Source organism: Arctopsyche grandis, chromosome 1 (genome assembly GCF_051622035.1).
Source record: "Arctopsyche grandis isolate Sample6627 chromosome 1, ASM5162203v2, whole genome shotgun sequence".
NCBI classification, from domain to species: Eukaryota; Metazoa; Arthropoda; class Insecta; order Trichoptera; family Hydropsychidae; genus Arctopsyche; species Arctopsyche grandis.
The window spans coordinates 34928520-34951875 of NC_135355.1; the positions used below are offsets into that span (position 1 = coordinate 34928520).

The 23356-nt window shown below is 36.3% G+C and overlaps 3 protein-coding genes across 3 annotated transcripts in view; all 3 read left to right on the forward strand.

Moving 5' to 3' along the window:
• The window catches only part of LOC143916237 (methyltransferase-like protein 25B), a 588188-nt gene that overhangs the window by 350016 nt on the left and 214816 nt on the right, over positions 1-23356 (forward strand). The gene's annotated exons all lie outside the window — the stretch shown is intronic.
• On the forward strand, positions 1536-4325 carry LOC143911093 (transmembrane protein 205). Its single transcript, XM_077429871.1, has 4 exons — positions 1536-1902; positions 2268-2455; positions 2541-2704; positions 2793-4325. The coding sequence occupies exons 1-4, from the start codon at positions 1646-1648 to the stop codon at positions 3075-3077; spliced, it is 894 nt and encodes a 297-aa protein (XP_077285997.1). The 5' UTR covers positions 1536-1645; the 3' UTR covers positions 3078-4325.
• On the forward strand, positions 10350-22595 carry Cand1 (Cullin-associated and neddylation-dissociated 1). Its single transcript, XM_077445504.1, has 23 exons — positions 10350-10760; positions 14715-14884; positions 14959-15172; positions 15242-15376; positions 15450-15607; positions 15731-15893; positions 15970-16267; positions 16340-16497; positions 16572-16732; positions 16807-17012; positions 17095-17255; positions 17333-17461; positions 17530-17661; positions 17736-17904; positions 17979-18127; positions 18740-18900; positions 18983-19181; positions 19263-19382; positions 20790-20927; positions 21017-21205; positions 21300-21543; positions 21623-21769; positions 21841-22595. The coding sequence occupies exons 1-23, from the start codon at positions 10719-10721 to the stop codon at positions 21969-21971; spliced, it is 3774 nt and encodes a 1257-aa protein (XP_077301630.1). The 5' UTR covers positions 10350-10718; the 3' UTR covers positions 21972-22595.

Below are 23356 nucleotides of genomic sequence, written 5' to 3' on the forward strand. Positions count from 1 at the left end.
TATGATGGATTTAATCGAAAACAAAACGTCACAAACGCGTAATTTTTGTTTTGTATAAAATTTTGTTTATTTTTCCAATCTGCACCTGCGAATTTGAATGACCGAATATGTATGGATAAAAGTTTATGATTACTGGTATCAATATGATGCAAAATCTGGAATAATCCAAACTTGTCCAGAGTATCATAGGGAAAGGAATTTGAAGAACTGTCAATTAACGAGAATGAATTGAAGTTACGTAATAAAGCAGTTTTATTCAAGCCAACGTTTTAAATATACATATGTACATATTTTACTACAGCTGACCGGAAAAATGCACTCGAGATAGTTGCACTCTAGACATCCAAACTTTTAAAGATAAAGAGAACTAACGCAATTGTATTCCACAAAAAAGTGTCAAGTGAAATTCTATGGCGTAAATTGTTTTTGAGCGCCTTTGAAAATTATGACTTCTCGAAACTGCGCTACTATTCAGTGCAATTTAGTGCATCTTTCCGGGAACCCTTACTACAATGTTTGTAATTATTTTTAATATAAAATTAAAAATTTCTATGGAGAGGCACATATCTAAGAGATCGGATCGGATACATATATACGTACATACATTTTACGTAAATAATATGTATGTTTTAATTTAAATTCAAGGTAATGTAATTTCACATTCAGATTTAATTGAAGATTTTAGGATGTATGCGTTGTTTATAAAAATGGTATTTATCGAATTTATCACTATCGTTAAAATACTGTAAATGTATTTACTTGAAAATACACTGAGCAACAAAATTAAAACCATTTAAATTGAAATTACCGCTCGAGTTAGTACGTTTAGATAAAAAAAAATATTAAAACAGAAAACCAATCCTTATAAACATGGTGAAATAAAAAATTTCTCAAATTAATGCAAAATAGAATGGAGAAAAAATCCATTAAAAAAAATATATTTTTGACTTTTAAAATTAGCTAGAAAATTAATTATAAGTATTTTAAAGCAATAAAATATCACAATCAATAGGAAAAACATCTGACTATTGATTCCAATACTCACTTTGAGCATAGCAATACTATATTTTAAGTTAAAGACCGCAAAAGCCAAACAACTGTAAAAATCACACATTTTTTTAAACGCTCATATCTCGTAAACGATCACTAACCAACATAAATCAATATCATATTCAAATTCAGTGGGTCAAATTTAGTAATGATTGGTTAGTCTCCGCTCTGGTATTTTTTTTTTGTTGCTCAGTGATACCAGAATACATAATAAGTTATATCGATTGGGAAACTGACTAATTGAAATTATTGGGCAATATCCGTTTTATAATTATATACATAGGTATTATTGATCGATTTAATCATCGTCCTCCTGACGAAAACTGTTTGTTTTTCGAAAAGGGTGATTTCAGACTAGGGTTGATGAATATAATGGGGTAGATCTATTCATTTGAACTTCCTCGTCCGCCAACTCCGATTGGAAGGCCCTGAGTCCATTAGTACACTGAGCGTTTGGGTGGGGGTACGGGAAAATGAGTTTTGGTATATAAAGCAGACCCACCACTGCTTCTCCACTGTGCAAGTTTTTGCTACATAGAGAGAGAGAGAGAGAGAGAGTGTGTGTTACAAATAGTTTCAATCGGTGTCAAGAAAAATGTGCGCCAGGGATAGAATTGGGGATCAAGAGGTGACGGCGGTGACTCCTCAAACTTCGAAGACGACATCTGGTTTCATGGGTCGTGGTCTTCGTTATTTGAAGCAAAAGCATAATATAAAGCCTCAGGAAGGAACTCCGGAAAATGAATTGTCGTACAAATTGGACTGGATGGCCCTTTCGACCACATACAGTAAAAAAGCCCTTGAAGTAGGCAAGGATTTTTATGGAAAATTCCAGAAGTCCCGTTATTTTAGGTGAGGTCAAATACCATAGTTTATAATTAACCAATTTAACTGCTTATTATAATATAATATTGTATTTATCATTACTTTAATTAATTAATTAACCATTTTTTGTTGTTTGAACTTTGTTAAAACTATTTAAATTTTATTATGCACATACATTATGACCTGATAATCGTGTCATTTAGAAAAGTAATAAATAAAACTTGATTATACCTTAATAACAATAAAGGATATAAATTAAACTGCATACATATACAATATATATAGTACTGAAGATAACATTCATTTTTATTATAGTAATTTATTTTTTATTTATAGCTTTAATTGTTTTTCACTCAACATCGGAAGTAATTTTATCATTTTTTTGTCAATAGATATATGCCTAAATCAAAGACAATATCCCACTTGATTGTATTGACAGCATTGGCCGTCATAGTTTCCACATTTGTCGATAAAAAGAAGATGGGCCCTCAAATGGAACGTAATAAAATTTGGATGTTTATGTATATAGGATCATTTTCGATGCATTTCGGTACTCAAGTTTGGATGACGCTGGTGTCAGGTAATTGAACTGAATATCAAGATTGTATCTAATTTGATTAGAACTTAAATTCAGGTGGATTGTTAATTATTTTTGTTTGTTACAGGATTGGTTTTATATTTTAACCTTCCGCGACACATCTTCGGTCAAGTTCAACAAAATCTTTTCCCAGCCTATTACGTACATTGCGCAGTATTGAGTTTTGTAATGGTGATATCATTTATTAAAACTCAATCGGAAATAAACATCGCATCTAAAGACTTTTGTCAGGTAAAAGCAAAATTAAAAATATATACATAAACTTTAAAATTTTTGAACTATTGTATTCTAAAAATGTATTTTTTATTAATTGTTATAGGTTTTGGCAATCTCTGTAATGTTCTTCACTGAACTTGCGATTAGATTGTACGTATCCAACGCAGTAGTTATGTTAAAACATATGAAGACGAAGATGGAGGCTGCCTCCGGCAATGGACAAGAAGTAGGCCAACATGTACTCGGAGACTTGGCTCTATGTCCGCATTACATGAAAGTCTTGAAGAAGTTCAGACGTTTGCATTCATATACTGCTATTGGAACAGTACTTACTGTAATTTGCAGCATCTATCATTTAAATTATCTAACAGAAAAAATTTGCTTATGAAAATGTGGTACCCACATGTAATGTTTCGTACTTTAAGATTACAAATGCCAAATGGTATTAATAACAAAATTGTCTTTATATTAGACTGTATATCAATTTCATGAGTATTAATTTTTTTATTGTTTTATATATAAGTAATTATTTTGTATCGTTGAATATTTTTATAATTACCTTATGTGTAAAAGTATATACATTTGAAGTAGTTATTTTAAATGCTTTTTTATAGTTGATGCTATGCAATACATTCACAGTTAATGTATTTGTTCTAGCAGTCAGCCAAACTGTATTTATTTTTCTCGTTTTCCTACTTAATGTGTTTAGATGATTAAATATCAGTTAGGTGCGTATATTGAAATTTTTAGAATTTTCTAAATATTGCATTTTGGTGTAGAAATATTGAATGAAAATGAATTTTCTCGAATACATTCAGGTTTAAATCAACACTTGAGGTGAAAACTAGTGCGTAAGATACTTGCGAACTTGCAAAGCATCATTCAAATTAATGATCTTTCTTAATAATAAAAAAAAAATAGTGTTAAATGATCTGAATGTTATGAATAAGAAAATATTTTTAATACATTTAATGTTAAATTTCGAACTCTCAGCTTTGTTCTTCAACGAGTGTTTAACTGATAATTAATATCACTTTATAAATAATATTAATCAAAATCACACGAAGCGTGTTTTGTGTTGAACAAAAAACGATAACATAAGATGAATATAAATTGTGTGATTTTATTTACATGCACCTTGTTATGTACGATTCGTAGTGATAGGTAATTAGTATTTATTTTTATAATAAGGTTCCTATATAGATGTTAGTATTTATTATTGTAGATGAATAGTTTCAATTTTTAAATTGTTTAGTGCTGCATTTGCAAGATACAGTTTTATCTAGTCCAATTGATAATTATCGACTGTAGAATGTATCTTATAGTGCTATTTATTTGTATCATGACAAAGATTGTAAATTATTTAGAATATATATTTATTTTATTTTACTCAGTTCACCGAAGAGCTGTGAAATTAAAATTCATATAATTATATATTTGTATGCAAAATTCAAAACAAATATATTTGAAATACAACGTAAATATGTTTTTAATTCAACCCACTTCCCAAAATAATCTTGTACACATTGGTAACTTCAAATACAAAATAGATGAAAACATTTTATTTTTTTTACAATTAGTTTCCTGTATAAAGAAAAAATGCATAGCCAATTGAATAATGACTATCAATAAAGGCAAAATAAATTCCAAATGCCTAAATGCCCAACCCCATACGTTCATAAGTTTATTTTTGGAAGGAAGAACAACCATTGTAATTGATTTAATGAGGACAAGGTCACTCTTATTATTTGTGTCCCCTTTATTTGAATTATCATCTAAGAATAGATCGCCTTCAAATTTATCATCAACTATCAACTTAAGGCATGAAAACAAAGCAAGGGCTATAAGGGTTTTGTAACGCATCGCTTCGGAATAACTGTCTAAATAGGACCAGTATTTTCATAAGACCATCAACTCCGGAAATTAATTATTAATAAATGTAATAATAACTTGTCAAAAAATAAACAAACAAAGTTCAATAAACGAAATCGACAGTTTTATTAAAAAATTCCAACTGTAACAAATCTGGGTGTCAAACTAAATACTTAAAAAAAAAATAGGATGTGCTATTTTTTCTTAAATAAAATATAATTTGTATTTTTGGTTCAGAATCATGTAATTTTACTTTTCATGAATCGTTCAAACTGTAAACAATCCCAATATCATTCCATCAACATGAAACTGCAAATAAATGACAAGCTGCAAACGTCAAAATGAAACGTCAACAGCAGCCAATCAAAAGTCAGAAGACAGAGCTAAATACCTGTCTACCAGTACGAGCAATACATATAATCAAGCTCGTTGGCATTCGATTCTAAATGTTGTCAATTCCACGGTAAACGGACTACTAGTCATATGTGAACCAGTCACAAGACAACCTGTGGCTCTAGATCGGTCACGCGTGATCACCCGTCACACTAAAACTGGTCACAACCTAAAATCAGTCAACCAGTTTTCTCGTGACCGATTTAAGATCTGTTCATACTTAACAGCACTGCACGGCTTCAGCACTGCACTCCGTTCCAAATATGTCTTTTTATTGCATTTCTATTCATATCTACCTACACGTCGCGGTCACGTCACGTTCACAGCACTTTGGCCGAGTGCAAGGCAAAATCGGCTTACTTATACATTACAGGCCATGACGATACGGCACAATATTGCTTACGTCGTATTGTCTAGTACTTACAATATAAATGCATACACGTGCATACGTAGCTACGCGTCAGAATAGAAGTCAGCAAAAATGTTTCGGCGTTTATCGAACGAAAAATTATGCAAAATCGCGTTGTTGTTGAAAGAAGAAGCTCAAGAAGGCAATAAAAAAGCACGGAGGCGTTTTGATGTGCATCCCATGTTAAAAAATAGAAAAACCGAAGGAGAGTTTTGGACACTGTATAAGGATCTTGTGGATGATGGACAAATTTTTTTTAAATATTTCCGTAAAAAATTTAATTTTTTTTTAAATATTTGTGCCAAAACCATGTCGAAAGATTGAACAGCTGTCATCTGTCACTATCGATAATTGGTCCAAAACAGCAAAGCGGCAGACTCATGGCACGTAATTCGCGTATATTTCCACGATGGCCAAAAAACGGATACGATACGTTGACGGATGTTGCTGTAAGGTATGAACAGGAAATGTCGGGTACTGCTGTAAGCCTGCCGTGGCGTAAACGTGACGGTTGGTATGAATATACCCATACAAAATGTACCAAAGAATACTTTTCGTACGGCCGGATACCTGCTGAAGTCGGTACGTGCTGACTAGGTATGAACAGACCTTTTAGGGTGTGACTAGTTTTCTCGTGACCAGTTTTAGTGTGACGGGTGATCACGTGTGACCGGTCTAGAGCGACTGGTTGTCCTGTGACCGGTTCACATTTGACTAGTAATCACCGAACCCAATTCCACATATAGCCTTTTGGTGTCAAATATTGCATATGGCTTACGCATTTTGGGCAAAAATAAAAGAATTCAGATGACGATTTGTCCAGAATATATCGGTCACATGTGGAGAAATAAGGATGCATTTAACTAAATCGCCTGAGGATTGACGGACTATTTTTAAATGACAATACATTTTAAATCAAATCAGCCAGTGGTTCATTTTAAATTAAATGGCTCGGTGGTTGAGCTTTCGCCTAGCACGGAGAGGCGCCGGGTTCAATCCCGTGAGTTGATCTCGATTTAAAAGAATTTATTCTGAGTGTATCTGTAATGCTGCTGGTCAGATTTGGATATTTGTGACTCCAAGTCGATCATTTCCTATCAGAGTTTGTCAATTTTTCTGATTTCATTGTTTAAACGGTTCCTCCATTAAATTGGCTAAAAACCATCCTATCTACTATGTCACCACTATCTGAGTATGATTAATGTACAATAAAATTTTTGTACATGTTTAAAATTCATAGATGTCTCGTTAATTTCGAATTTTCCAGTGTCTCGTAATTCAGCGACTTGCGTAATAAAAATGCTGCATTGTTTGTAATTGGCCAGGAAGGCGCATTGGGGTTTATCCGTTAGACCTCGCGGAACGTTTCTGTTGATTAACAATCAGGGAAAAGTAAAAGGAGCGGTAAAAGTCAGAATTCTCGACAGCGCGGACCGTCTAGCCTCGGAGCCTCGGTCGACCCGCTCCTTCCTTTCATTGGTTGCTCTTTGCGAGTACTTTAGTATTGCCGTGCCCTAATGAAATTAACTCGACTTTTACCTAATGAAATACTCCGACATATACTGCTTGGTTTGCATATAATTTCGGACGGTTGGGTTAATTTTAGAAGTTAATTCAGGGCACGGCAATACTTACGGAGTACTCACAAAGAGTAACCAATGACAGGACGGAGCGGGTCGACCGAGCCTCGCTTCTGAGCCTATAGGGTCCGCCCTGTTGAGAATTTCGACTCTTACCAGAGGAGCTTATTGCATTCAATTATCATTTTTGTTAACTTTATTCAAATTGAAAAAATAGCTTTCATTGTTTGAAAACAAGGAAAATACTTTTTAACGCTTTGAAGCATAGAGGTATCAAAAATGGCCCATATTTTTTTATCTTTTGCTGCATGGTGGGATGTAATTTATACCACTTCAAAAAATTAAAACAATTTAAAGCACAAAGGTTTATATTATGTCCCACTAACTAACTAAAAAAAACTTATTTTTGTTTCAAATCTCGTGCCGCAAAGAGTTAAGTATAACATATATAATCATCGAATTAGTCTCATTTGAGTGAAGGCAGTGATCAATAGCTGCAGGGGCTGTTTGCGTGTGTATGTGTGGATGACCAGTGGCTGTGTATGTGTCGTCGTCTCGATCAGCTTGCTCTGGAACGGTGCGGGGTGGGGGAATTATACAAAAGAGTAACGGTTATGATCTCGTTTTTATTGATGACTTGATGGCCGAGCCGGGGAGTTGCTCGACGCCTCTGCCCCTTTATGGCGGGGGCTGTGGATTGAGTACGCTGGCTGGTCAGGAAGGGTAGACCAGCCACGCCAAGACCTTCTCGGTCGGCGTTTCACGAGCGTCTGAGTGCTCACCGTGTTCGAGGCTTGGGTCTAACACGTGGTCGAGCATAGTCGGTGAGGCACGACTATGGAAGAAGCCATACTCCTCGGAGGGCTTCTATTATGCCAATGAGCGCTCGCCGTGATCAGACTTGGGCGGATCACGGGGCCAGCCTGCCTTAGTTCGAGGCCGGCTTTTACGAGAGATGCTACATCTGGCGGTCCGCGCCGGGATCACCGGGCGCCGGACCCACGGGAGAATCTAGAGCGACTGACAGATGGTCGACGCAAAAAGAGAGGGAAAAATGGCCGGAGCCGTAAGAGGACAACCAACGGCCATGACGGCTTATAGCTCGAACAGGCAGCCTTCCAACACGGGCCACTATGCAAACCAAGCAGCAAGCTCTCGCTTAAAAACAAGTGCTTGCTGTATAAATCCATCATCCGCCCACAAATCACGTACGCGAGCCCCGTGTGGGCTCACACTACCATCTCCAACAGATCCATACTCAGACTACAGACAGTTCAAAACAAATTCTTGCGTGCCACGGGCAACTACGACTGGTACACAAGAAACACTATAATTCACAATGACCTAAACATTGACTACCTCGACAAACACGTACACAAACTTGCCGTGAACTACTTCAAGTCTCTCGGCAAGATAGACAATCCCTTGATCAATTCCCTCAGTTTGACCAAACTCACGTCCAATCAAAGACCCATCGACATTCTGAAGATGGGTATGTAGGAATCTCGTCGTCGTCATCGTCATCGAAACCTTCGAGAATATTCCGCAACAACAAAATACATCGAGCGGAACAGCATCAAGCATTCCAGAAAATACTACGCCTCGACGAAAGCAAATTCCTCTTGTACGCATCAACAACTAAATGCTCGTACGACCACTTCCATCAAGCATTCCAGAAAATACTACGCCTCGACGAAAGCAAATTCCTCTTGTACGCATCAACAACTAAAAGCTCGTACGACCACTTTCATCAAGCATTCCAGAAAATACTACGCCTCGACGAAAGCAAATTCCTCTTGTACGCATCAACAACTAAATGCTCGTAAGCATCAATAACCACTTCCATCAAGCGTTCCAGAAAATTATACGCCTCGACAAAAGTGCATTCCTTTCTTACGCATCAACAAACCACCACCATCGGTCAGGCGATTCCAGAAACACTATAAAAGGAGGTACAACCCAAACAACGCCAGTCGACCCACAGCAGCAAGCGTCGACACACAGCAGCAGACCAGTCAACATACAGCTCCTGACCAGCCACCACTACACTACGCGGACTTGGAAGATCAACCAGCCGGACGAGCCAGCAACACACTGCCGTATCCAGAGACCTTCCGAACATAGCCGAACAACGAGCCAGCAACACACTGCCGCATCCAGAGACCTTCTGAACATAGCTGAATGCCGAGCCAGCGACACTCTACCATATCCAGAGACCGCTGAACGACATACTTTTGCCCACAAATACCATACCTTTGTACAACCATAGGCAAACAATAAAACTTTATAAAACTAGCACAACAGTGTTTCGTTAGGCCGGGATACGGTCAACACATTGTACCCCGCCTACAGGTATAGGCTAAAATTAGCACCCAATTTAATTAACCAGACTCAACCATCTCCAAACGGTCCATACCCGTTAACCACCCACTAACACACTAACCCCGACAGTATCCCACAGATGATGCACTAATTTTGCTTAGTGTTCCAGATTGGCAAACACCCCACAAGCGAGCAGCCGCCAGCCCGCACCACAAACATCACCGAGAGTCCGATCCCATATAACACTGTAGGCATATAGTACAACTGAAATGATCTCATCAGGTCACTGCGACACATATCCAGGAAAGTCATTAACGCATGGCACACGCTCGCCTCGTCAAAAGGTCGACACGTGTTTCTATACACGTATCTGGGAAACAAAGGAAGAACACACTGAACCCATAAAAACCACGAACTACGTCCAGGCGTATGAACCCATAAAACCACGCTCGCAGCATAACTAGGGCAGCGCGAGTACCTAGAACAAAAGATGTGCACACGACACACTTCAACCCAAAACGTTTATAAAGCAACGCAGCAACCTCCACCGGCAGAGTGAGCCTCTAGAGTTCAACTAGATCACATCTCCGAAGAAACCTCTTCGTACATACAATAACCATTGTACCAATTGAACAAAAATAAACGATCCTCTTTCAAATTACACAACACGTGTTTCGTTAGACCGGGATACGGTCGACATACCTTCCCTGTCTTACACTGATGACCGCCGACTACAAAATTGGCGATCTTACACTGGTGACCGCCGACTACTAAATTGGCGATCTTACAACACGTTAGATAGATAGGTTAAGGGAGTATCACTACCCTATAAACTATCGATAAAACGCAGCCACAAAGAAGAAGATTCCAACATGGAAAATTTCCTCACACTGTTCCAACATAAACTGAAGTATTCGGAGCAATATTTTTCTTTCCTATGTAGATTGCATGAAAAAATGCATTCGATTGAGTCGAACAGGTTTGAATAATTGTTAGTGCCACCATAGTCACAGCCAGACACAACGAATAGACGATGCAAGAGCACAAAATAAGAAATTGTGCAAGTGCGCATGGTCGTGTCCGTGAGTGTTAAGAGCTCGCTGGTTCCGGCGCCGGTAGCCCGTCTCACCGCGGAGTTGGGCCGCTTCGTCTAGCGCGCCTTCCTCGACTCTATCGTCCGTCGCTGACCTGCTGCTGATCCTGCTGCGGACACCACTTTTCGCTACGTCACGGCCAGGGTCACGGTCACGGTCACGGTCACTGTCGCGGTCAGGCCCAGGCTCAGGCTCGAAGCCCCGGGGTTAGGGTTCGGGGTGAGAGAGAGCGTGCGCCCCGTCTGCGCCTGCGCCTGCGCCCCCGCCCCCGCCCCCGTCCCCCTCTCCGCCACTCGGCCGCACCGCCACCGCCAGCGCCACCGACTTCGCAGACGCGCCGTCACGCACCGGCCCTCACCATGGCCAGCGTCTCCTACCAGATCGCCAACCTGCTCGAGAAGGTCAGACCGAACGAACCCCCCGTTCCCACCCCACCCCACCCCACCCCCCTCCCAACACCCCCCTCCTACGGGTCACCTTTGCATGTCAAAAACGACGCTGTCATCCTATGATGCTTTCTTCGATTTGACACTTCATATGTTTATCCATCTGTAATAGTATGCGTCAATTATATATGCTTATTATAGTTCACTTGTTTTTGTAATTTGTTTTTTTGTTTTTGTTTTTTGTTTTGGGTGACGCCTATTTATTTTTTTATTCAACCTAACCTCAAAATATTCTATTGTACAATTTGGTACACGGAGTATGATTTTCGATGCAAACAACTGGTTTACATATATTTATTGCAAATTATTATTATTATAATAAATCTTTTCGTTATTAGTAAGTGTTTTCCCGAGAGCTACATATTATATTTTGTTTTATTTTATTTTACTTTTTCTTTCTCCTTTATATATTTTTATATACTATTTTAATTTTGTTCAGTGTAAACAAAGAATGGGATATATGGATTTTATTTTCAATTTTTACACTTTTGTTATATTTTTTTTCTCTCTGAATGATGTATTATTTTCCTTTTGTTACTTTTTTTTTAATTTAATTTTACCATGTTTTCTGCTTTAGCTTTTTTCCTTTATTTACAGTTTACTTGTTTTTATATCATGTTTTTATATATTTTTTAAATGTAGGCCATTGTGGCGCATTAGGTTCTTCCTGTAATGCCACAATGGTCCAAAACTATTAAATAAATAAATAATATATTCCTTTTGGGCATGCTTCCCGTATGAACATAGAAGTAGAATGCATAGAATGGTCATTGTTAACAAAAGTATCGTCTAAAAGCGAGCCATCGAAGAGATAGACGGAAAGTCAGAAGAGAGGCAAGAGAGAGAGAGACGGAGTTTAGCCAACAATGAACAAACTCTGCCGTGCAGAGTTTTTGTAGCAACATTTTTGGAGGCTGAGAGCGATTCTATGCATTCCACTTCTATGCTTATGAATTATTACTATACTATTATTATTATGATTTTTATTTCTCTATTATTTTCTTATAGAGGCCATTGTGGTGCATTTGATTCTTCCTGTAATGCCACAATGGTCCAAACTAATGTTTAAATAAATATTATACTCACTTTATATTCAATGTGAAACGAGGAATAGACTGAGGATTTTATTTATTCTTTTATTTGATATTTGATTTTTTTTACCTTACATATCTTCATTTTTATGTATAAGTTTTCTTTTGTCTTTTTTCGTTTACTATTTTTTTTTATCATGTTTTTCTGCTTTTGCTTTATTATTTTAATTTTATGCATGTTATTTGTGTTCTTTTCTTTTTCAAATGTAAGCCAATGTGGCGCATTAGGTTCTTCCTGTAATGCCACAATAGTCCAAAACTATAATTGAATAAATAATTCCCATGTTAATTAATTGTGTGGAATCTGCATGCGACAAATTACTCTAATGACTGAGAAAGTGCAAAAAGCATTTCTTCGTTTCCTATATAGGAAAAAGTATAGGTATTACCCATATTTCTACTCCTTTCCATTTGGGCATGCTTGAATATATTTCCTTTAAACTTCGGAGAAACTTTTTGTTCTCCAGCTTCTATGTGGTAATACGTCATGCCCGTCGTTGCTGGAACAGTTGGGTTTTTATATCCCTATTAATTATGTAGACATCATTATTTGATGGTTGTACCTCCTGCTCGCACAGTTCTTTATCGGATGACTCCAAGATGATATTCCAAGAGCTATCTGAGTTATTAATGAAATCGTTGCTGCTGAGCCTGAATGTGATATTTTCTACCTCTGTGAGTGTAGGTTATCAGATATATATATTTTTTTAACATATTTGTCTGGTAGCCTGCGCTCATACTTATTTTCATAATTGAATGTGATGTATGAGTGGAATTTTGATCTTCTCTCTTCCATTTGAACCTCGTGGGGATGCTTTGTTTTTGTAAGTGGCTCTTATATGTTGGTGCTGGCTGTAGCTGCAAGATATTCCCTACTTTGTAATGTAGATATCTACTACTATTATAATGCTTTAGCTATTTTTTATGATTATGTATAAATGTATTTTCGTTTGTGTATATGTATATATTTTTATTTTTCTCATCTCTATGTACTTTTTCGACCATTGTGGCACATTAGGAACTCCTGCAATTTGGAAAATTACTTCAATAATCCATAAATTGAAATCATTGTTGTATGAAAAGTTTTTTATTGTTATTTGCATATGCATTGATCACTTGTTTTAAATTACATTCTAATCACTAACCACAATTCCATTTTTTTTATATATTTTACTTGCCTCATCTTCTTTATGATGATTCTACGGCCTCCTTATTAACCTCTCGATACTCGTCACGCTTTTTGTTTAGACATATAAGACAAAGGAAACACTTAAAAACCATGTTATTATTTATGTTGGGACTTGTCCAATTATGTGTCATTGTGACAGATTTGATGTGAAAAAAAATTCCGTTTAAAAGTCAATAGATTAAACATTTTTGTTCAAATTCTCGTCTTCTACATCGTTTGCTCAATGCTGAATGTCTTCATGGTCATTTCTATCATCTGGAATCTGGTGGATTATCCGTCTCCACTCACCAGTATTGTGCCAAGTTGAAATTAGCGTTTAGTGCCGATCCTGTCGGTTCTTTAATTTGATCTGGTCATCTTATGGGAGACCAGCTGGATTAATTTATATTTTTCCAGGCAACATAGCCATGGTAGGATAGAAATCTTGGTGCCGTTTTATCGTGCATTCTACTTAAAGGTAACTGGTTTAGCGTGCAGTCTACCTACCTGTTTATAGGAATGGTCAGATAAACAGGTGCATGTTTTATATTTTATTAAAACAAGTAAAAGTCATTACACAACAGCAATTGTTGATTAACAGTAAACCGTAGCAATGTCATGAAGAAACTTGACAAAGAGGTCGGTGACAGTCGAGAAGCCCATTTTGCCTCTGATAAAAGTGTCGAAGAAGCATTCTTGGGGAATAATAAAAACTAAATATACCTTCAGCACGCTAAGTCAGCGCCGAATACACTGACGAGATGTCAGACAAATATTATTGTCAAGTCCTATTACGGTAGAATGCAAGTTGTAGATAGAATCTTTTTCTACATGTTGTGGAGATTCTCTGAAACTTCCAGTTCTTTGAGGATGAAGATGTTCATGCATCTTCCCTCCATCACCACATTTCGAACATGTCCCTTTCTCTTTTTTCTAGCATCCATGTTTCGACTTCATACAATGTAATAGGGATCACTGGAAATCGCACTGGATTTTCGTTTTTCTCATTATATAACGGTTTTTCAATATCTTTGTCAGACTGATCATCGCCGTTGACGCCATTCTTATTCTTCTGTGAATTTTTTATTAGCATTCCCCTTCATTTGAGATCAACACACCTAGGTAAATAAAATTGTTGACATTCTTAGTCTTCCAAAGCATTGGACTTCATAGGAGACTCGAATCTGTCAATGATGCGGATTTTTGTTTTGTTATTATTTATCTGTAGACTCAGGTGTTTACACTCTTTCTATTTTACAAAGTAGTTCAGCCAATTCATCCTCATTTATGTTCATTAACGTTGTCTTCCACAATTCTCTCTGCTGCTTATTGCTACGCTACCTTTCCATCCGTCCAGCACTCCTCTCATTATGTCCCATATTCATCTATTAAAAAGGTCAGGAGAAAGTATGCATCCTTATCGGATGCCTTTTTACAGTTGAAATGTACATTCGATGTTTAAATATGTACATCGAATTTAGACATAGTGATGTTAAAAAAAGGTCTAACCTGCATTGTGCAATGTAAATCTAAAATGACAATTTAATAAGATTTGGTTCCTTTTCGCTGAATTTTGTTTACGTTTTTAAATGACTCGACTAAATGAAAGGCAAAAAATATGATTTTTTAACTTAGATTTTGTTTTTATAGATGACATCGAACGATAAGGATTTTCGTTTTATGGCAACAAACGACCTTATGACAGAACTTCAAAAAGATACCATCAATCTTGACGATGATTCTGAGAAGAAAGTGGTGAAGATGCTCTTGAGACTGTTGGAAGATAAAAACGGTGAAGTTCAAAATTTGGCTGTGAAATGGTATGTGGTTCCTCAATTTCATAAAATTTTTTGGTTTGTTTTACTTATTTTTAACTATAATCTTTCATCTGCAGTCTTGGACCTTTGGTTAATAAAGTAAGGGAAAATCAAGTGGAGTCTATAGTGGAAACTTTATGCACTAATATGCTTTCGGACAAAGAACAATTGCGAGATATAAGCAGTATTGGATTGAAAACTGTAATATCGGAACTTCCGCTCGGATCGAATGCTCTGGCTGCAAATGTTTGCAAAAAAATTACTGGAAAATTGAGCAGTGCGATTGAAAAGGTATTTTTTTTTAATCATTCATAATGAAATAGTCCTTAACGTAATGATTTAAATTTTTGTGTTTTACAGCAAGAGGACGTTTCCGTACAGCTCGAGGCTCTCGATATTTTGGCCGATCTGTTGAGCAGATTCGGTTGTTTGATGATTGCATTTCATTCCGTTTTGTTGGACTCGCTTCTTCCACAGCTTTCATCGCCTAGACAAGTAATTTTCAAAATGTTGTACTATCAATGTTGTCAATTTTATTATTCTTAATTAAACAATCTAATAATTTTAGGCAGTACGCAAGCGCACAATAGTAGCATTATCACATTTGGTAATGTCTTGTAACTCTCAGTTGTATGCTAAGCTTATAAATCACTTGGTTAGTGGCCTACCCGTCTACTCTGCCTACAATTTGAGACGCACTCACATTCAATGCATAACTTCTATCTGGTTAGTATGAAAATTTCTGTTCTCAAAACTACAACTGATGGCTTTGAGGCCGATTTAACACATTTTCGTCGAAGATCAGGTCAGATTTTTGCGAATCGTATTGTCTTATAATTGTATTTTCAGTCGACAAGCTGGTCATAGATTCGGAAGTCAAGTGCATCGCACCGCGCCTTTGATCATCGAACATGCAGCCGAAGGAGACGAAGAACTCTGTGAAAATTCCCTGCAAGCTCTCGAAGCTTTCGTACTGAAGTGTCCCAAAGAAGTGACTTCACACATATCATGTGTATGTTTTTAAACTTTCATATTTCGTGTCATTCGTTATATTATTATATATTTAATATATATCTTGTACATTTCAGATAACAAGGCTCTGTCTGAAAATGATGGTTCACGACCCGAATTACAACTACGAAGGATCTGAAAGCGACGGTGGCGAAGATGAGAGCGGAATGGGTGACGCTATGGAAGACGACGATGACGGTGAGGGCGTCGATGGTGCTGATGCGGATAGCGAGGAGTATTCCGACGACGACGATATGTCTTGGAAGGTTCGTCGAGCCGCTGCTAAATGCTTGGAGTCTGTTATTGCTACGCGACATGAGTCACTTTCCGAGTTCTATAAGACTGTTGCTCCGACACTCATCGCCCGATTTAGAGGTTGGCATTATAACGAGCTACGTTTGGTATTTATTTTATGAAAGAAAATAGTATAATTTTTGTTTTGTTTAGTGGAACGAGAGGAAAATGTTAAAGTCGATATATTCAGTGCTTATATAGCGCTGTTGCGAAATACTAGGCCTGCGGCTTTGGCTTCAACGCTAATCGATCCATCTCTACCCGAGCCGCCACTTCCTGAAGATTCTCCTCTTGCACTCTTGCAAGAACAAGTGAGTTGCTTTGTAGCTGTCGATGCTAATATTATAAATTGGTCACTGGAAGTACTAACGATTATTGATTTTAGGTCGGCAGTGTGGTGCGTGGTCTACTTCCAGTCCTTCGAGGACGTTCAGTCAGGGCTCGACAAGAAGCTCTTTTATTGCTGAGAGAATTGCTTGCAGCACGGCCTACTGCTCTGGCACCGCATGTTCCAAAACTTGTACCAGCATTGCAATATTCACTCAGGTAATTGAAATACTACTTTTGGTTGTTTTATTTCTTATTATATTGTTATTAATTTTATATATTGTCAAATTTAGCGATAAAAATTCTTCTTCTAATATGAAAATCGACACGTTGGTGTTCGTGCAGTGGGTCGTGTCTGGTCCATGTGGGGTCGCTTTGAGACCTCATGCTGCACAATTACTTCCGCCGATATTGGCCTGCGTTAAAGATCCGTTTTATAAAATAACCGCCGAAGCTCTACGAGTCATGCAAGCGCTCGTTAAAGTCATCAGACCGCTGAGTGAGCCTCCATTCAATTATTTATGGTTAATTAATTAGTATCGTTTAGTCTTTTAATTGAATGAAATTTCGTTGTTGTTTAGATGAACCCGTTGATTTGTCACCGGAGTTGACAGCTTTCACCGAACCCATGTATTCGTGTACAATGGTCAGACTGTGTGCTGCCGATATCGATCAGGAAGTAAAAGAGAGAGCTATAGCTACCATGGGCCAACTTTTGTGTCATTTGGGAGATCAGCTTGAAGTCAGTGCATTGATACGTCGATAAGAAATATGTTTTGTTTTAAGTATTTTTGGTTTTTAATGTGTGATTGATTTTAGTCGGAACTGCCAGTGTGTCTTCCCATATTTTTGGAACGATTAAGAAATGAAATTACTCGATTAACTACCGTTAAGGCTCTCACTAAAGTGGCTTCGTCACCATTGAGAATCGATCTTAGACCTATAATGGTAATAATTTACGTATTTATAATGAATTTCTTAAATGAATTGTTAATAAAAGTTTTATATGCTTGCAGTTTGAAGCCGTACCTATTTTGGGATCTTTTCTACGTAAAAATCAACGTGCTCTCAAATTGTCGACCCTCATTCTTTTGGATACCTTAGTGAAGAATTATAGTACGGCATTAAACGCAGAACTTTTAAATAAGGTTGATATTTAATTTCAATATCGATACATATTGTTTTTAATTAATTTCATTAATTGTAATCTGTAATATTTAAGGTACTCGTGGAACTACCTCCGCTGATTAGTGAAAGTGATTTGCACATAGCCCAACTTACATTGGGTTTGATGTGTTCCGTCTGCCGAACGCATCCTTCGGCCATGGCTGATCTTCATCGTACTGCTTTACCACAAGTGTTGGCTTTAGCCCGAAGTCCTCTGCTTCAAGGTTTGTAATTAATTTTATCACACAACTCATTCAATTGTGTACAGACGCTAATTTTATTTTTTATATTATATTAGGTGCTGCCCTCAATTCTATGTTGGAATTATTCCAAGCCTTAGTCAAAACTAATCTGCCCGGTTTGAGTCATCACGATTTGTTGAAGTTGCTTATTGAGCCTGTTAAAAAATTAGGTCCTCACAACGCCTTGCCGCATCTTCACAAACAAGTAATCATCGTTATGTTTTTCTTTTTGCTTTATTTTTAACTGTACATTGAGAAAAATACTTTGTATCTTAAAAACAATGTTTGTGCATTAAAAATTTGCATTATTTTAATTTTAATCTCGTATTGTGCATCGAATAAAATATTTTGGCATTATAAAGTGACCATTAAAAAATATGCAACGATCATTCGAAAAAATAGATTTTAGCATTAGAATAGGTACAAAAAGTGGCAACGTTGCAGTCTTACGCTATTGACAACTGTCAACTGTCAAAAGTGTTTACTTTTGTTTACGTATTACGTATGAATATGAATGATACTTCAACTCTGGAATTGACAACTGATTGCATAATGATGATCAACTGATGATGGTTGTATTGCATAATGTCTGGTTGGTTCGTATTTTGGTATTTGCGACGTTGCCGATACAGTTCATCTGTCATTTTAATGCACATTTCACCCACTTTTTAAGTAGCAAATATTTTTTTCAATGATTAAAGCAGTTTCTAATGAAATTTTTTTTAAATGCACATTTATTTTATAAAATTGACGTTTAAATTGTTCCCTGTTTTTTAACGTTTTGTTAATATATAATATTTTTGCTTGATTTTTGCAGGCCTTCCACTCTTTAGCCAAATGTGTTTCGGCACTTACCGTAGAAACTCCTCACGAGGCTTTGATGGTTGTACAGCAATTCCTTCAAGATGTTCATTCGCCTGCGAGTGATGCGCATCATATGTTTGCACTTTTGGGCATTGCTGAGATCGGAAGACATATGTATGCATGCAATATATATTAATGATTTATGTTAACATTTTGTAATGTGTCATTTAATGTATGTATATTTTTTCTTTTACAGAAATTTGAGTCCAATAGGTAACCTTAAAAAAGTACTTTTAGCATCATTTTCTCCTCCTTCCGAGGAGGTAAAATCAGCCGCTAGCTACGCCCTCGGATCGGTCGCCGTTGGAAATCTTCCTGAATTTTTACCTTTCATTCTTAACGAAATTGAATATACCCCTAAGAGACAATATTTATTATTACATTCATTGAAAGAGGTTAATTTTGTGTATTCCTTTGTTTTATGATAATTTATTCGGTGAAGTACTTTTATGTTAATACATTCATTTCCATTGTAGATTATATCGTCTCAATCGTGTAGTCCTACTGGAGTGGAAGCTTTACGACATTTTATTCCATCCATTTGGAAACAGCTCTCCGGACATTGCCAGTGTGCCGAAGAAGGTTCTCGGAACGTCGTAAGTGTATTGCACATCATTGATAGAAGAACACATTCTTCAGTATGAAGCTAATTAATGCCTTGTTCACTTGTCCAATCCTCACCCCACTCTGGCCAGAGGCTCAATGAAACCACTCGTCAACTAGTCATGCACTCCTGGAATGGAATCTGCCTTTCTTCGCTAAGATTCGCCAAATGATTCTCACAAGTCTTGGGTCATCCCACTGGTCTTTTCCTTTTCTTTAACAAATTTTCTTCGGGTGATTTTTCACCCATCCTTAAAGCAGATTAATATAATTCATGTCAGCTTAACTGATGGCTTTTTTATCTTTACATTATTCATTCTATTTCCTCATCCCCACCATTCTTGAGTAGTTTTTTCTTTGTTGACTACACAGCAAGAAAAATCACGGAGACTAATCAATCTTTACTAAGTTTTACCCATCGAATTCGAAAATGACAATGATTTTTGGTAATTTCCTATCGTTTATGAGATACGAGCGTTTAAAAATATTTTTTTTATAGATTTTCGACTTTTGCAGTCTTGAACACAAAATCTAGTATTGCTGTGCCAAAAGTGAGTATTGGAATCGATAGTCATATGCTTGTTTGTCAGTCTGTAGTCAGAATAGTCAGTTCTATTGATTGATTCCAATACTCACTTATATCACGGCAATGTTAAATTTTGAATTAAATACTGCAAAAGTAACTGTAAAAATTGCGCATTTTTTTAAACGCTCATCATATATATATAATATCGCTATTCTGTGTGTGTGTCTGAGATAACGCTCGCCGTACTATAATAGTCGTTTCGATTCGACATACATATGTACATACACAGCTAAACCACTGCCAAAACGTATATACGATACAATAAAAAAAGAAAAAAACTTCTATATATACTGATCGCTCCTAATGTTTCCGCTTGGCAGAGAATTTACCGCCATCTATTGAATATTTATTTAATTAATTAATTAATTTTTCTATTGGTGTTTTATATTTTTATCATGTAGGTAGGTAGTTTTTACCTTTTTTTTCATATTAAACAATTAAATATAAATTAAATATATTTAAAAGATCTTTGAAAAAAATTCGACCGCATGGGGATCGAACACATCACGACGACACATTTCTTTTAATTTTTTTTTTATTGAATAACTTAATATGCTAACACCCATGCGATGATATGCCATCGGGTACAACACTAGTATCTCACAAACGAGAGCAAATCAACAAAAATTATTGTCATATGCGAATTCAGTGGGTGAAACTTAGCAAAGATTCCTTAGTCTCCGCTATGGTAATTTTTTGTTGTTGCTCATTATTATTTAAAGTGTATGTCTGTAAGCTTGACTAGACTGTGAACGTAATACATATAATCAACGCAATTCTTCTGTTTTTTTTGATACATGTTGTTTAATTTAAGGTTTCCGAATGTTTGGGTAAACTCTGCTTACTGGAACCACAAGTGTTGTTGCCGCTTTTGCAAGCTTTCCTCAATGCTCCAGAACCTCTCACACGTACTACTGCAGTCACTGCTATCAAATTCACCATATCTGATCAGGTAAGTCTGATATGTGTAGATTGAAAAAAAAAACACTGATTATATCAACATGTTCTGTAAATTGAAAGTTTTTTTTTTTAATATTTCAGCCTCAAGCGATCGATCCTCTGTTACGTGAATGTATGGGTGAATTCTTAGGAACTTTGCGAGATTCTGATTTAGGAGTAAGAAGAGTAGCTTTAGTAGCATTCAATTCTGCAGCACACAACAAACCTTCACTTATTCGAGATCTCCTCGATGACATTCTTCCATTATTATACGCCGAAACAAAAGTTAAGGTATTGTATTTTTTGTGCACAATATATTTTATTTCTTCATTGTACGTACTAAGATACCAAATGTATGATATTTACTTTATTATTTTCATTATAGAAAGAACTAATAAGAGAAGTTGAAATGGGTCCTTTCAAACACACAGTGGACGACGGTTTGGATTTGCGCAAAGCGGCATTTGAATGCATGTATACTCTGTTAGGTAGTTGTTTAGATAGATTGAACGTATTTTTATTCTTGCAACACGTGGAAGTTGGACTGCGGGATCACTACGACATTAAAATGTTAACATATCTTATGGTATCACGACTCGCTCACTTATGTCCCACCATAGTACTGCAAAGTAAGTGCAAAATAGAATTCAAAGTCTTTCGTATCTCAGCTACCATTTTATATTAATCTATATATAATACAAATTTTAGGACTCGAAGGTTTAGTAGAACCGTTGCATGTTACGTGTACGACTAAAGTGAAAGCAAACTCCGTCAAACAGGAGTATGAAAAGCGGGATGAACTGAAACGGTACGCTATGAGAGCAACCGCTGCCCTTCTACAGATTCCGGAAGCCGGTAAGATTGTTGTCATGTCGTCTGTTGCGACTTTTGTAGAATGGAAATATTATTTTTACGTTTGTTTTTAGATAAAAATCCCCATCTTATGGAGTTCGTGACCCAGATAAAAGCGGCTCCCGATCTTCATCCTATATTTGAATCTATTTTGAAAGATTCTAGTGGAACTAATGTTGATCCCAATTCGATGGATCAGAGTTGAAACGCGTAAAATTAAAATATTGATATTGTACTTTCTGTTCTCCACGTAAAAGATATTTCATTAGCAAAACAGATGCCCTGATTTACTTCAACCCCTACTCAATTGAATTGTTACGCATATAGTGATCGAAATTGACATCTATAATATGAATAGCTCAAAAACGTGTTTGTATGTGTAATCGGATGGGAATTTTTGTGAAGTGTAATTTTATGAATCTCGCGTAATATTAGGAATCCTATTTTCACATTGTTTTATATAAAAATATAAATACGATTGTCATTTATTTCTCTAAAAGACTGCATATGATTTTATTTTTTGGCTTTAAATTTTAAATTTGTTTTTTAACATATTCCATTGTTTTTTGTAAATTTTTGCGTATTCTGTTTTGCTTTTTTGGTAAATTTCTGGTCGCATTTTTTCATATGAAATTATTTTGGCCAGTCAACTTATAAAATATGAATTAACATTCGCATTTTCTTTACACTGTACAATGTGCATTTATTTTTTGTTTTAGATTATTACACATTTTTATTTAAAATATTTTTTTGAATCAACCAATAAATACATGTATGTAAATGCTAGTGATTTTATCAAAACAATAAATATATATGTATATATTATCACATATTTTATTATCTGCCGTTCTATCTGCGAGCCCCAGGTGTATTTTCGTATATTTTCGCGTTTGAATTGATTCACGACGGGTGTGCAAAAATACTGTTTCAGCTTTCTTTGCTTATGATGAAAAGTACCGTATTTTTTTTTTGTCTGCGTACTTTTTTTTTGATATGCAAAGTGGCTGGTTGTGTGTATGTGGAAATTGTATGCAAATTTGTGGTTTATTTGGGGGCGAATCAAGCATACTTGCTTCGCCATATTTTCGCATGCCATTTGGTCACGACCAATTTTCGCAGATGCTGTAGAAGGGTGAAAATATTCATCACACATATTTTCGCGAAAAATATACGCATTTTACCTTTTTTCGAATATATTGAAACGCAAAAATATTTATATATTATATGTACATACGGTAGAGATCACAATAATTGAAGTATGTATTTAGTTATTGGTTACTTAAATTTTAAAGCTATTCAACCTAGTGTGCCTGTAATGGTATTCATCTTTACTATATTAATCGGCAGTTAGATCATACCATTCACTGCTGGATTAGATCATACCCACCTTTTGCCCATTGCTTGTTGCCTACCCCATTCGTATCTTACATTATATATAAAGACATAGTCTTTTATACTTCTCTTGCTCCATCTCTAATTATACTACGAACTACCCTAGCTCAGAAAACTGACAAGCGTTTATATATTCATTTTAAGTCGTGAATGCTGAGCATGACCCATCTACACATTCGCTCATCTACACATTCATTC

Excerpts from the sequence above, each read along its gene's own strand:
- LOC143911093 (XM_077429871.1), top strand. The coding sequence starts at position 1,646 with ATGTGCGCCAGGGATAGAATTGGGGATCAAGAGGTGACGGCGGTGACT. Across the intron at positions 1,903-2,267 it reads CAGAAGTCCCGTTATTTTAG|ATATATGCCTAAATCAAAGA; the intron begins GTGAGGTCAAAT and ends TTTTGTCAATAG. Across the intron at positions 2,456-2,540 it reads TTGGATGACGCTGGTGTCAG|GATTGGTTTTATATTTTAAC; the intron begins GTAATTGAACTG and ends TGTTTGTTACAG.
- Cand1 (XM_077445504.1), top strand. The coding sequence starts at position 10,719 with ATGGCCAGCGTCTCCTACCAGATCGCCAACCTGCTCGAGAAG. Across the intron at positions 15,894-15,969 it reads TGACTTCACACATATCATGT|ATAACAAGGCTCTGTCTGAA; the intron begins GTATGTTTTTAA and ends TGTACATTTCAG. Across the intron at positions 18,128-18,739 it reads TGCCGCATCTTCACAAACAA|GCCTTCCACTCTTTAGCCAA; the intron begins GTAATCATCGTT and ends TGATTTTTGCAG.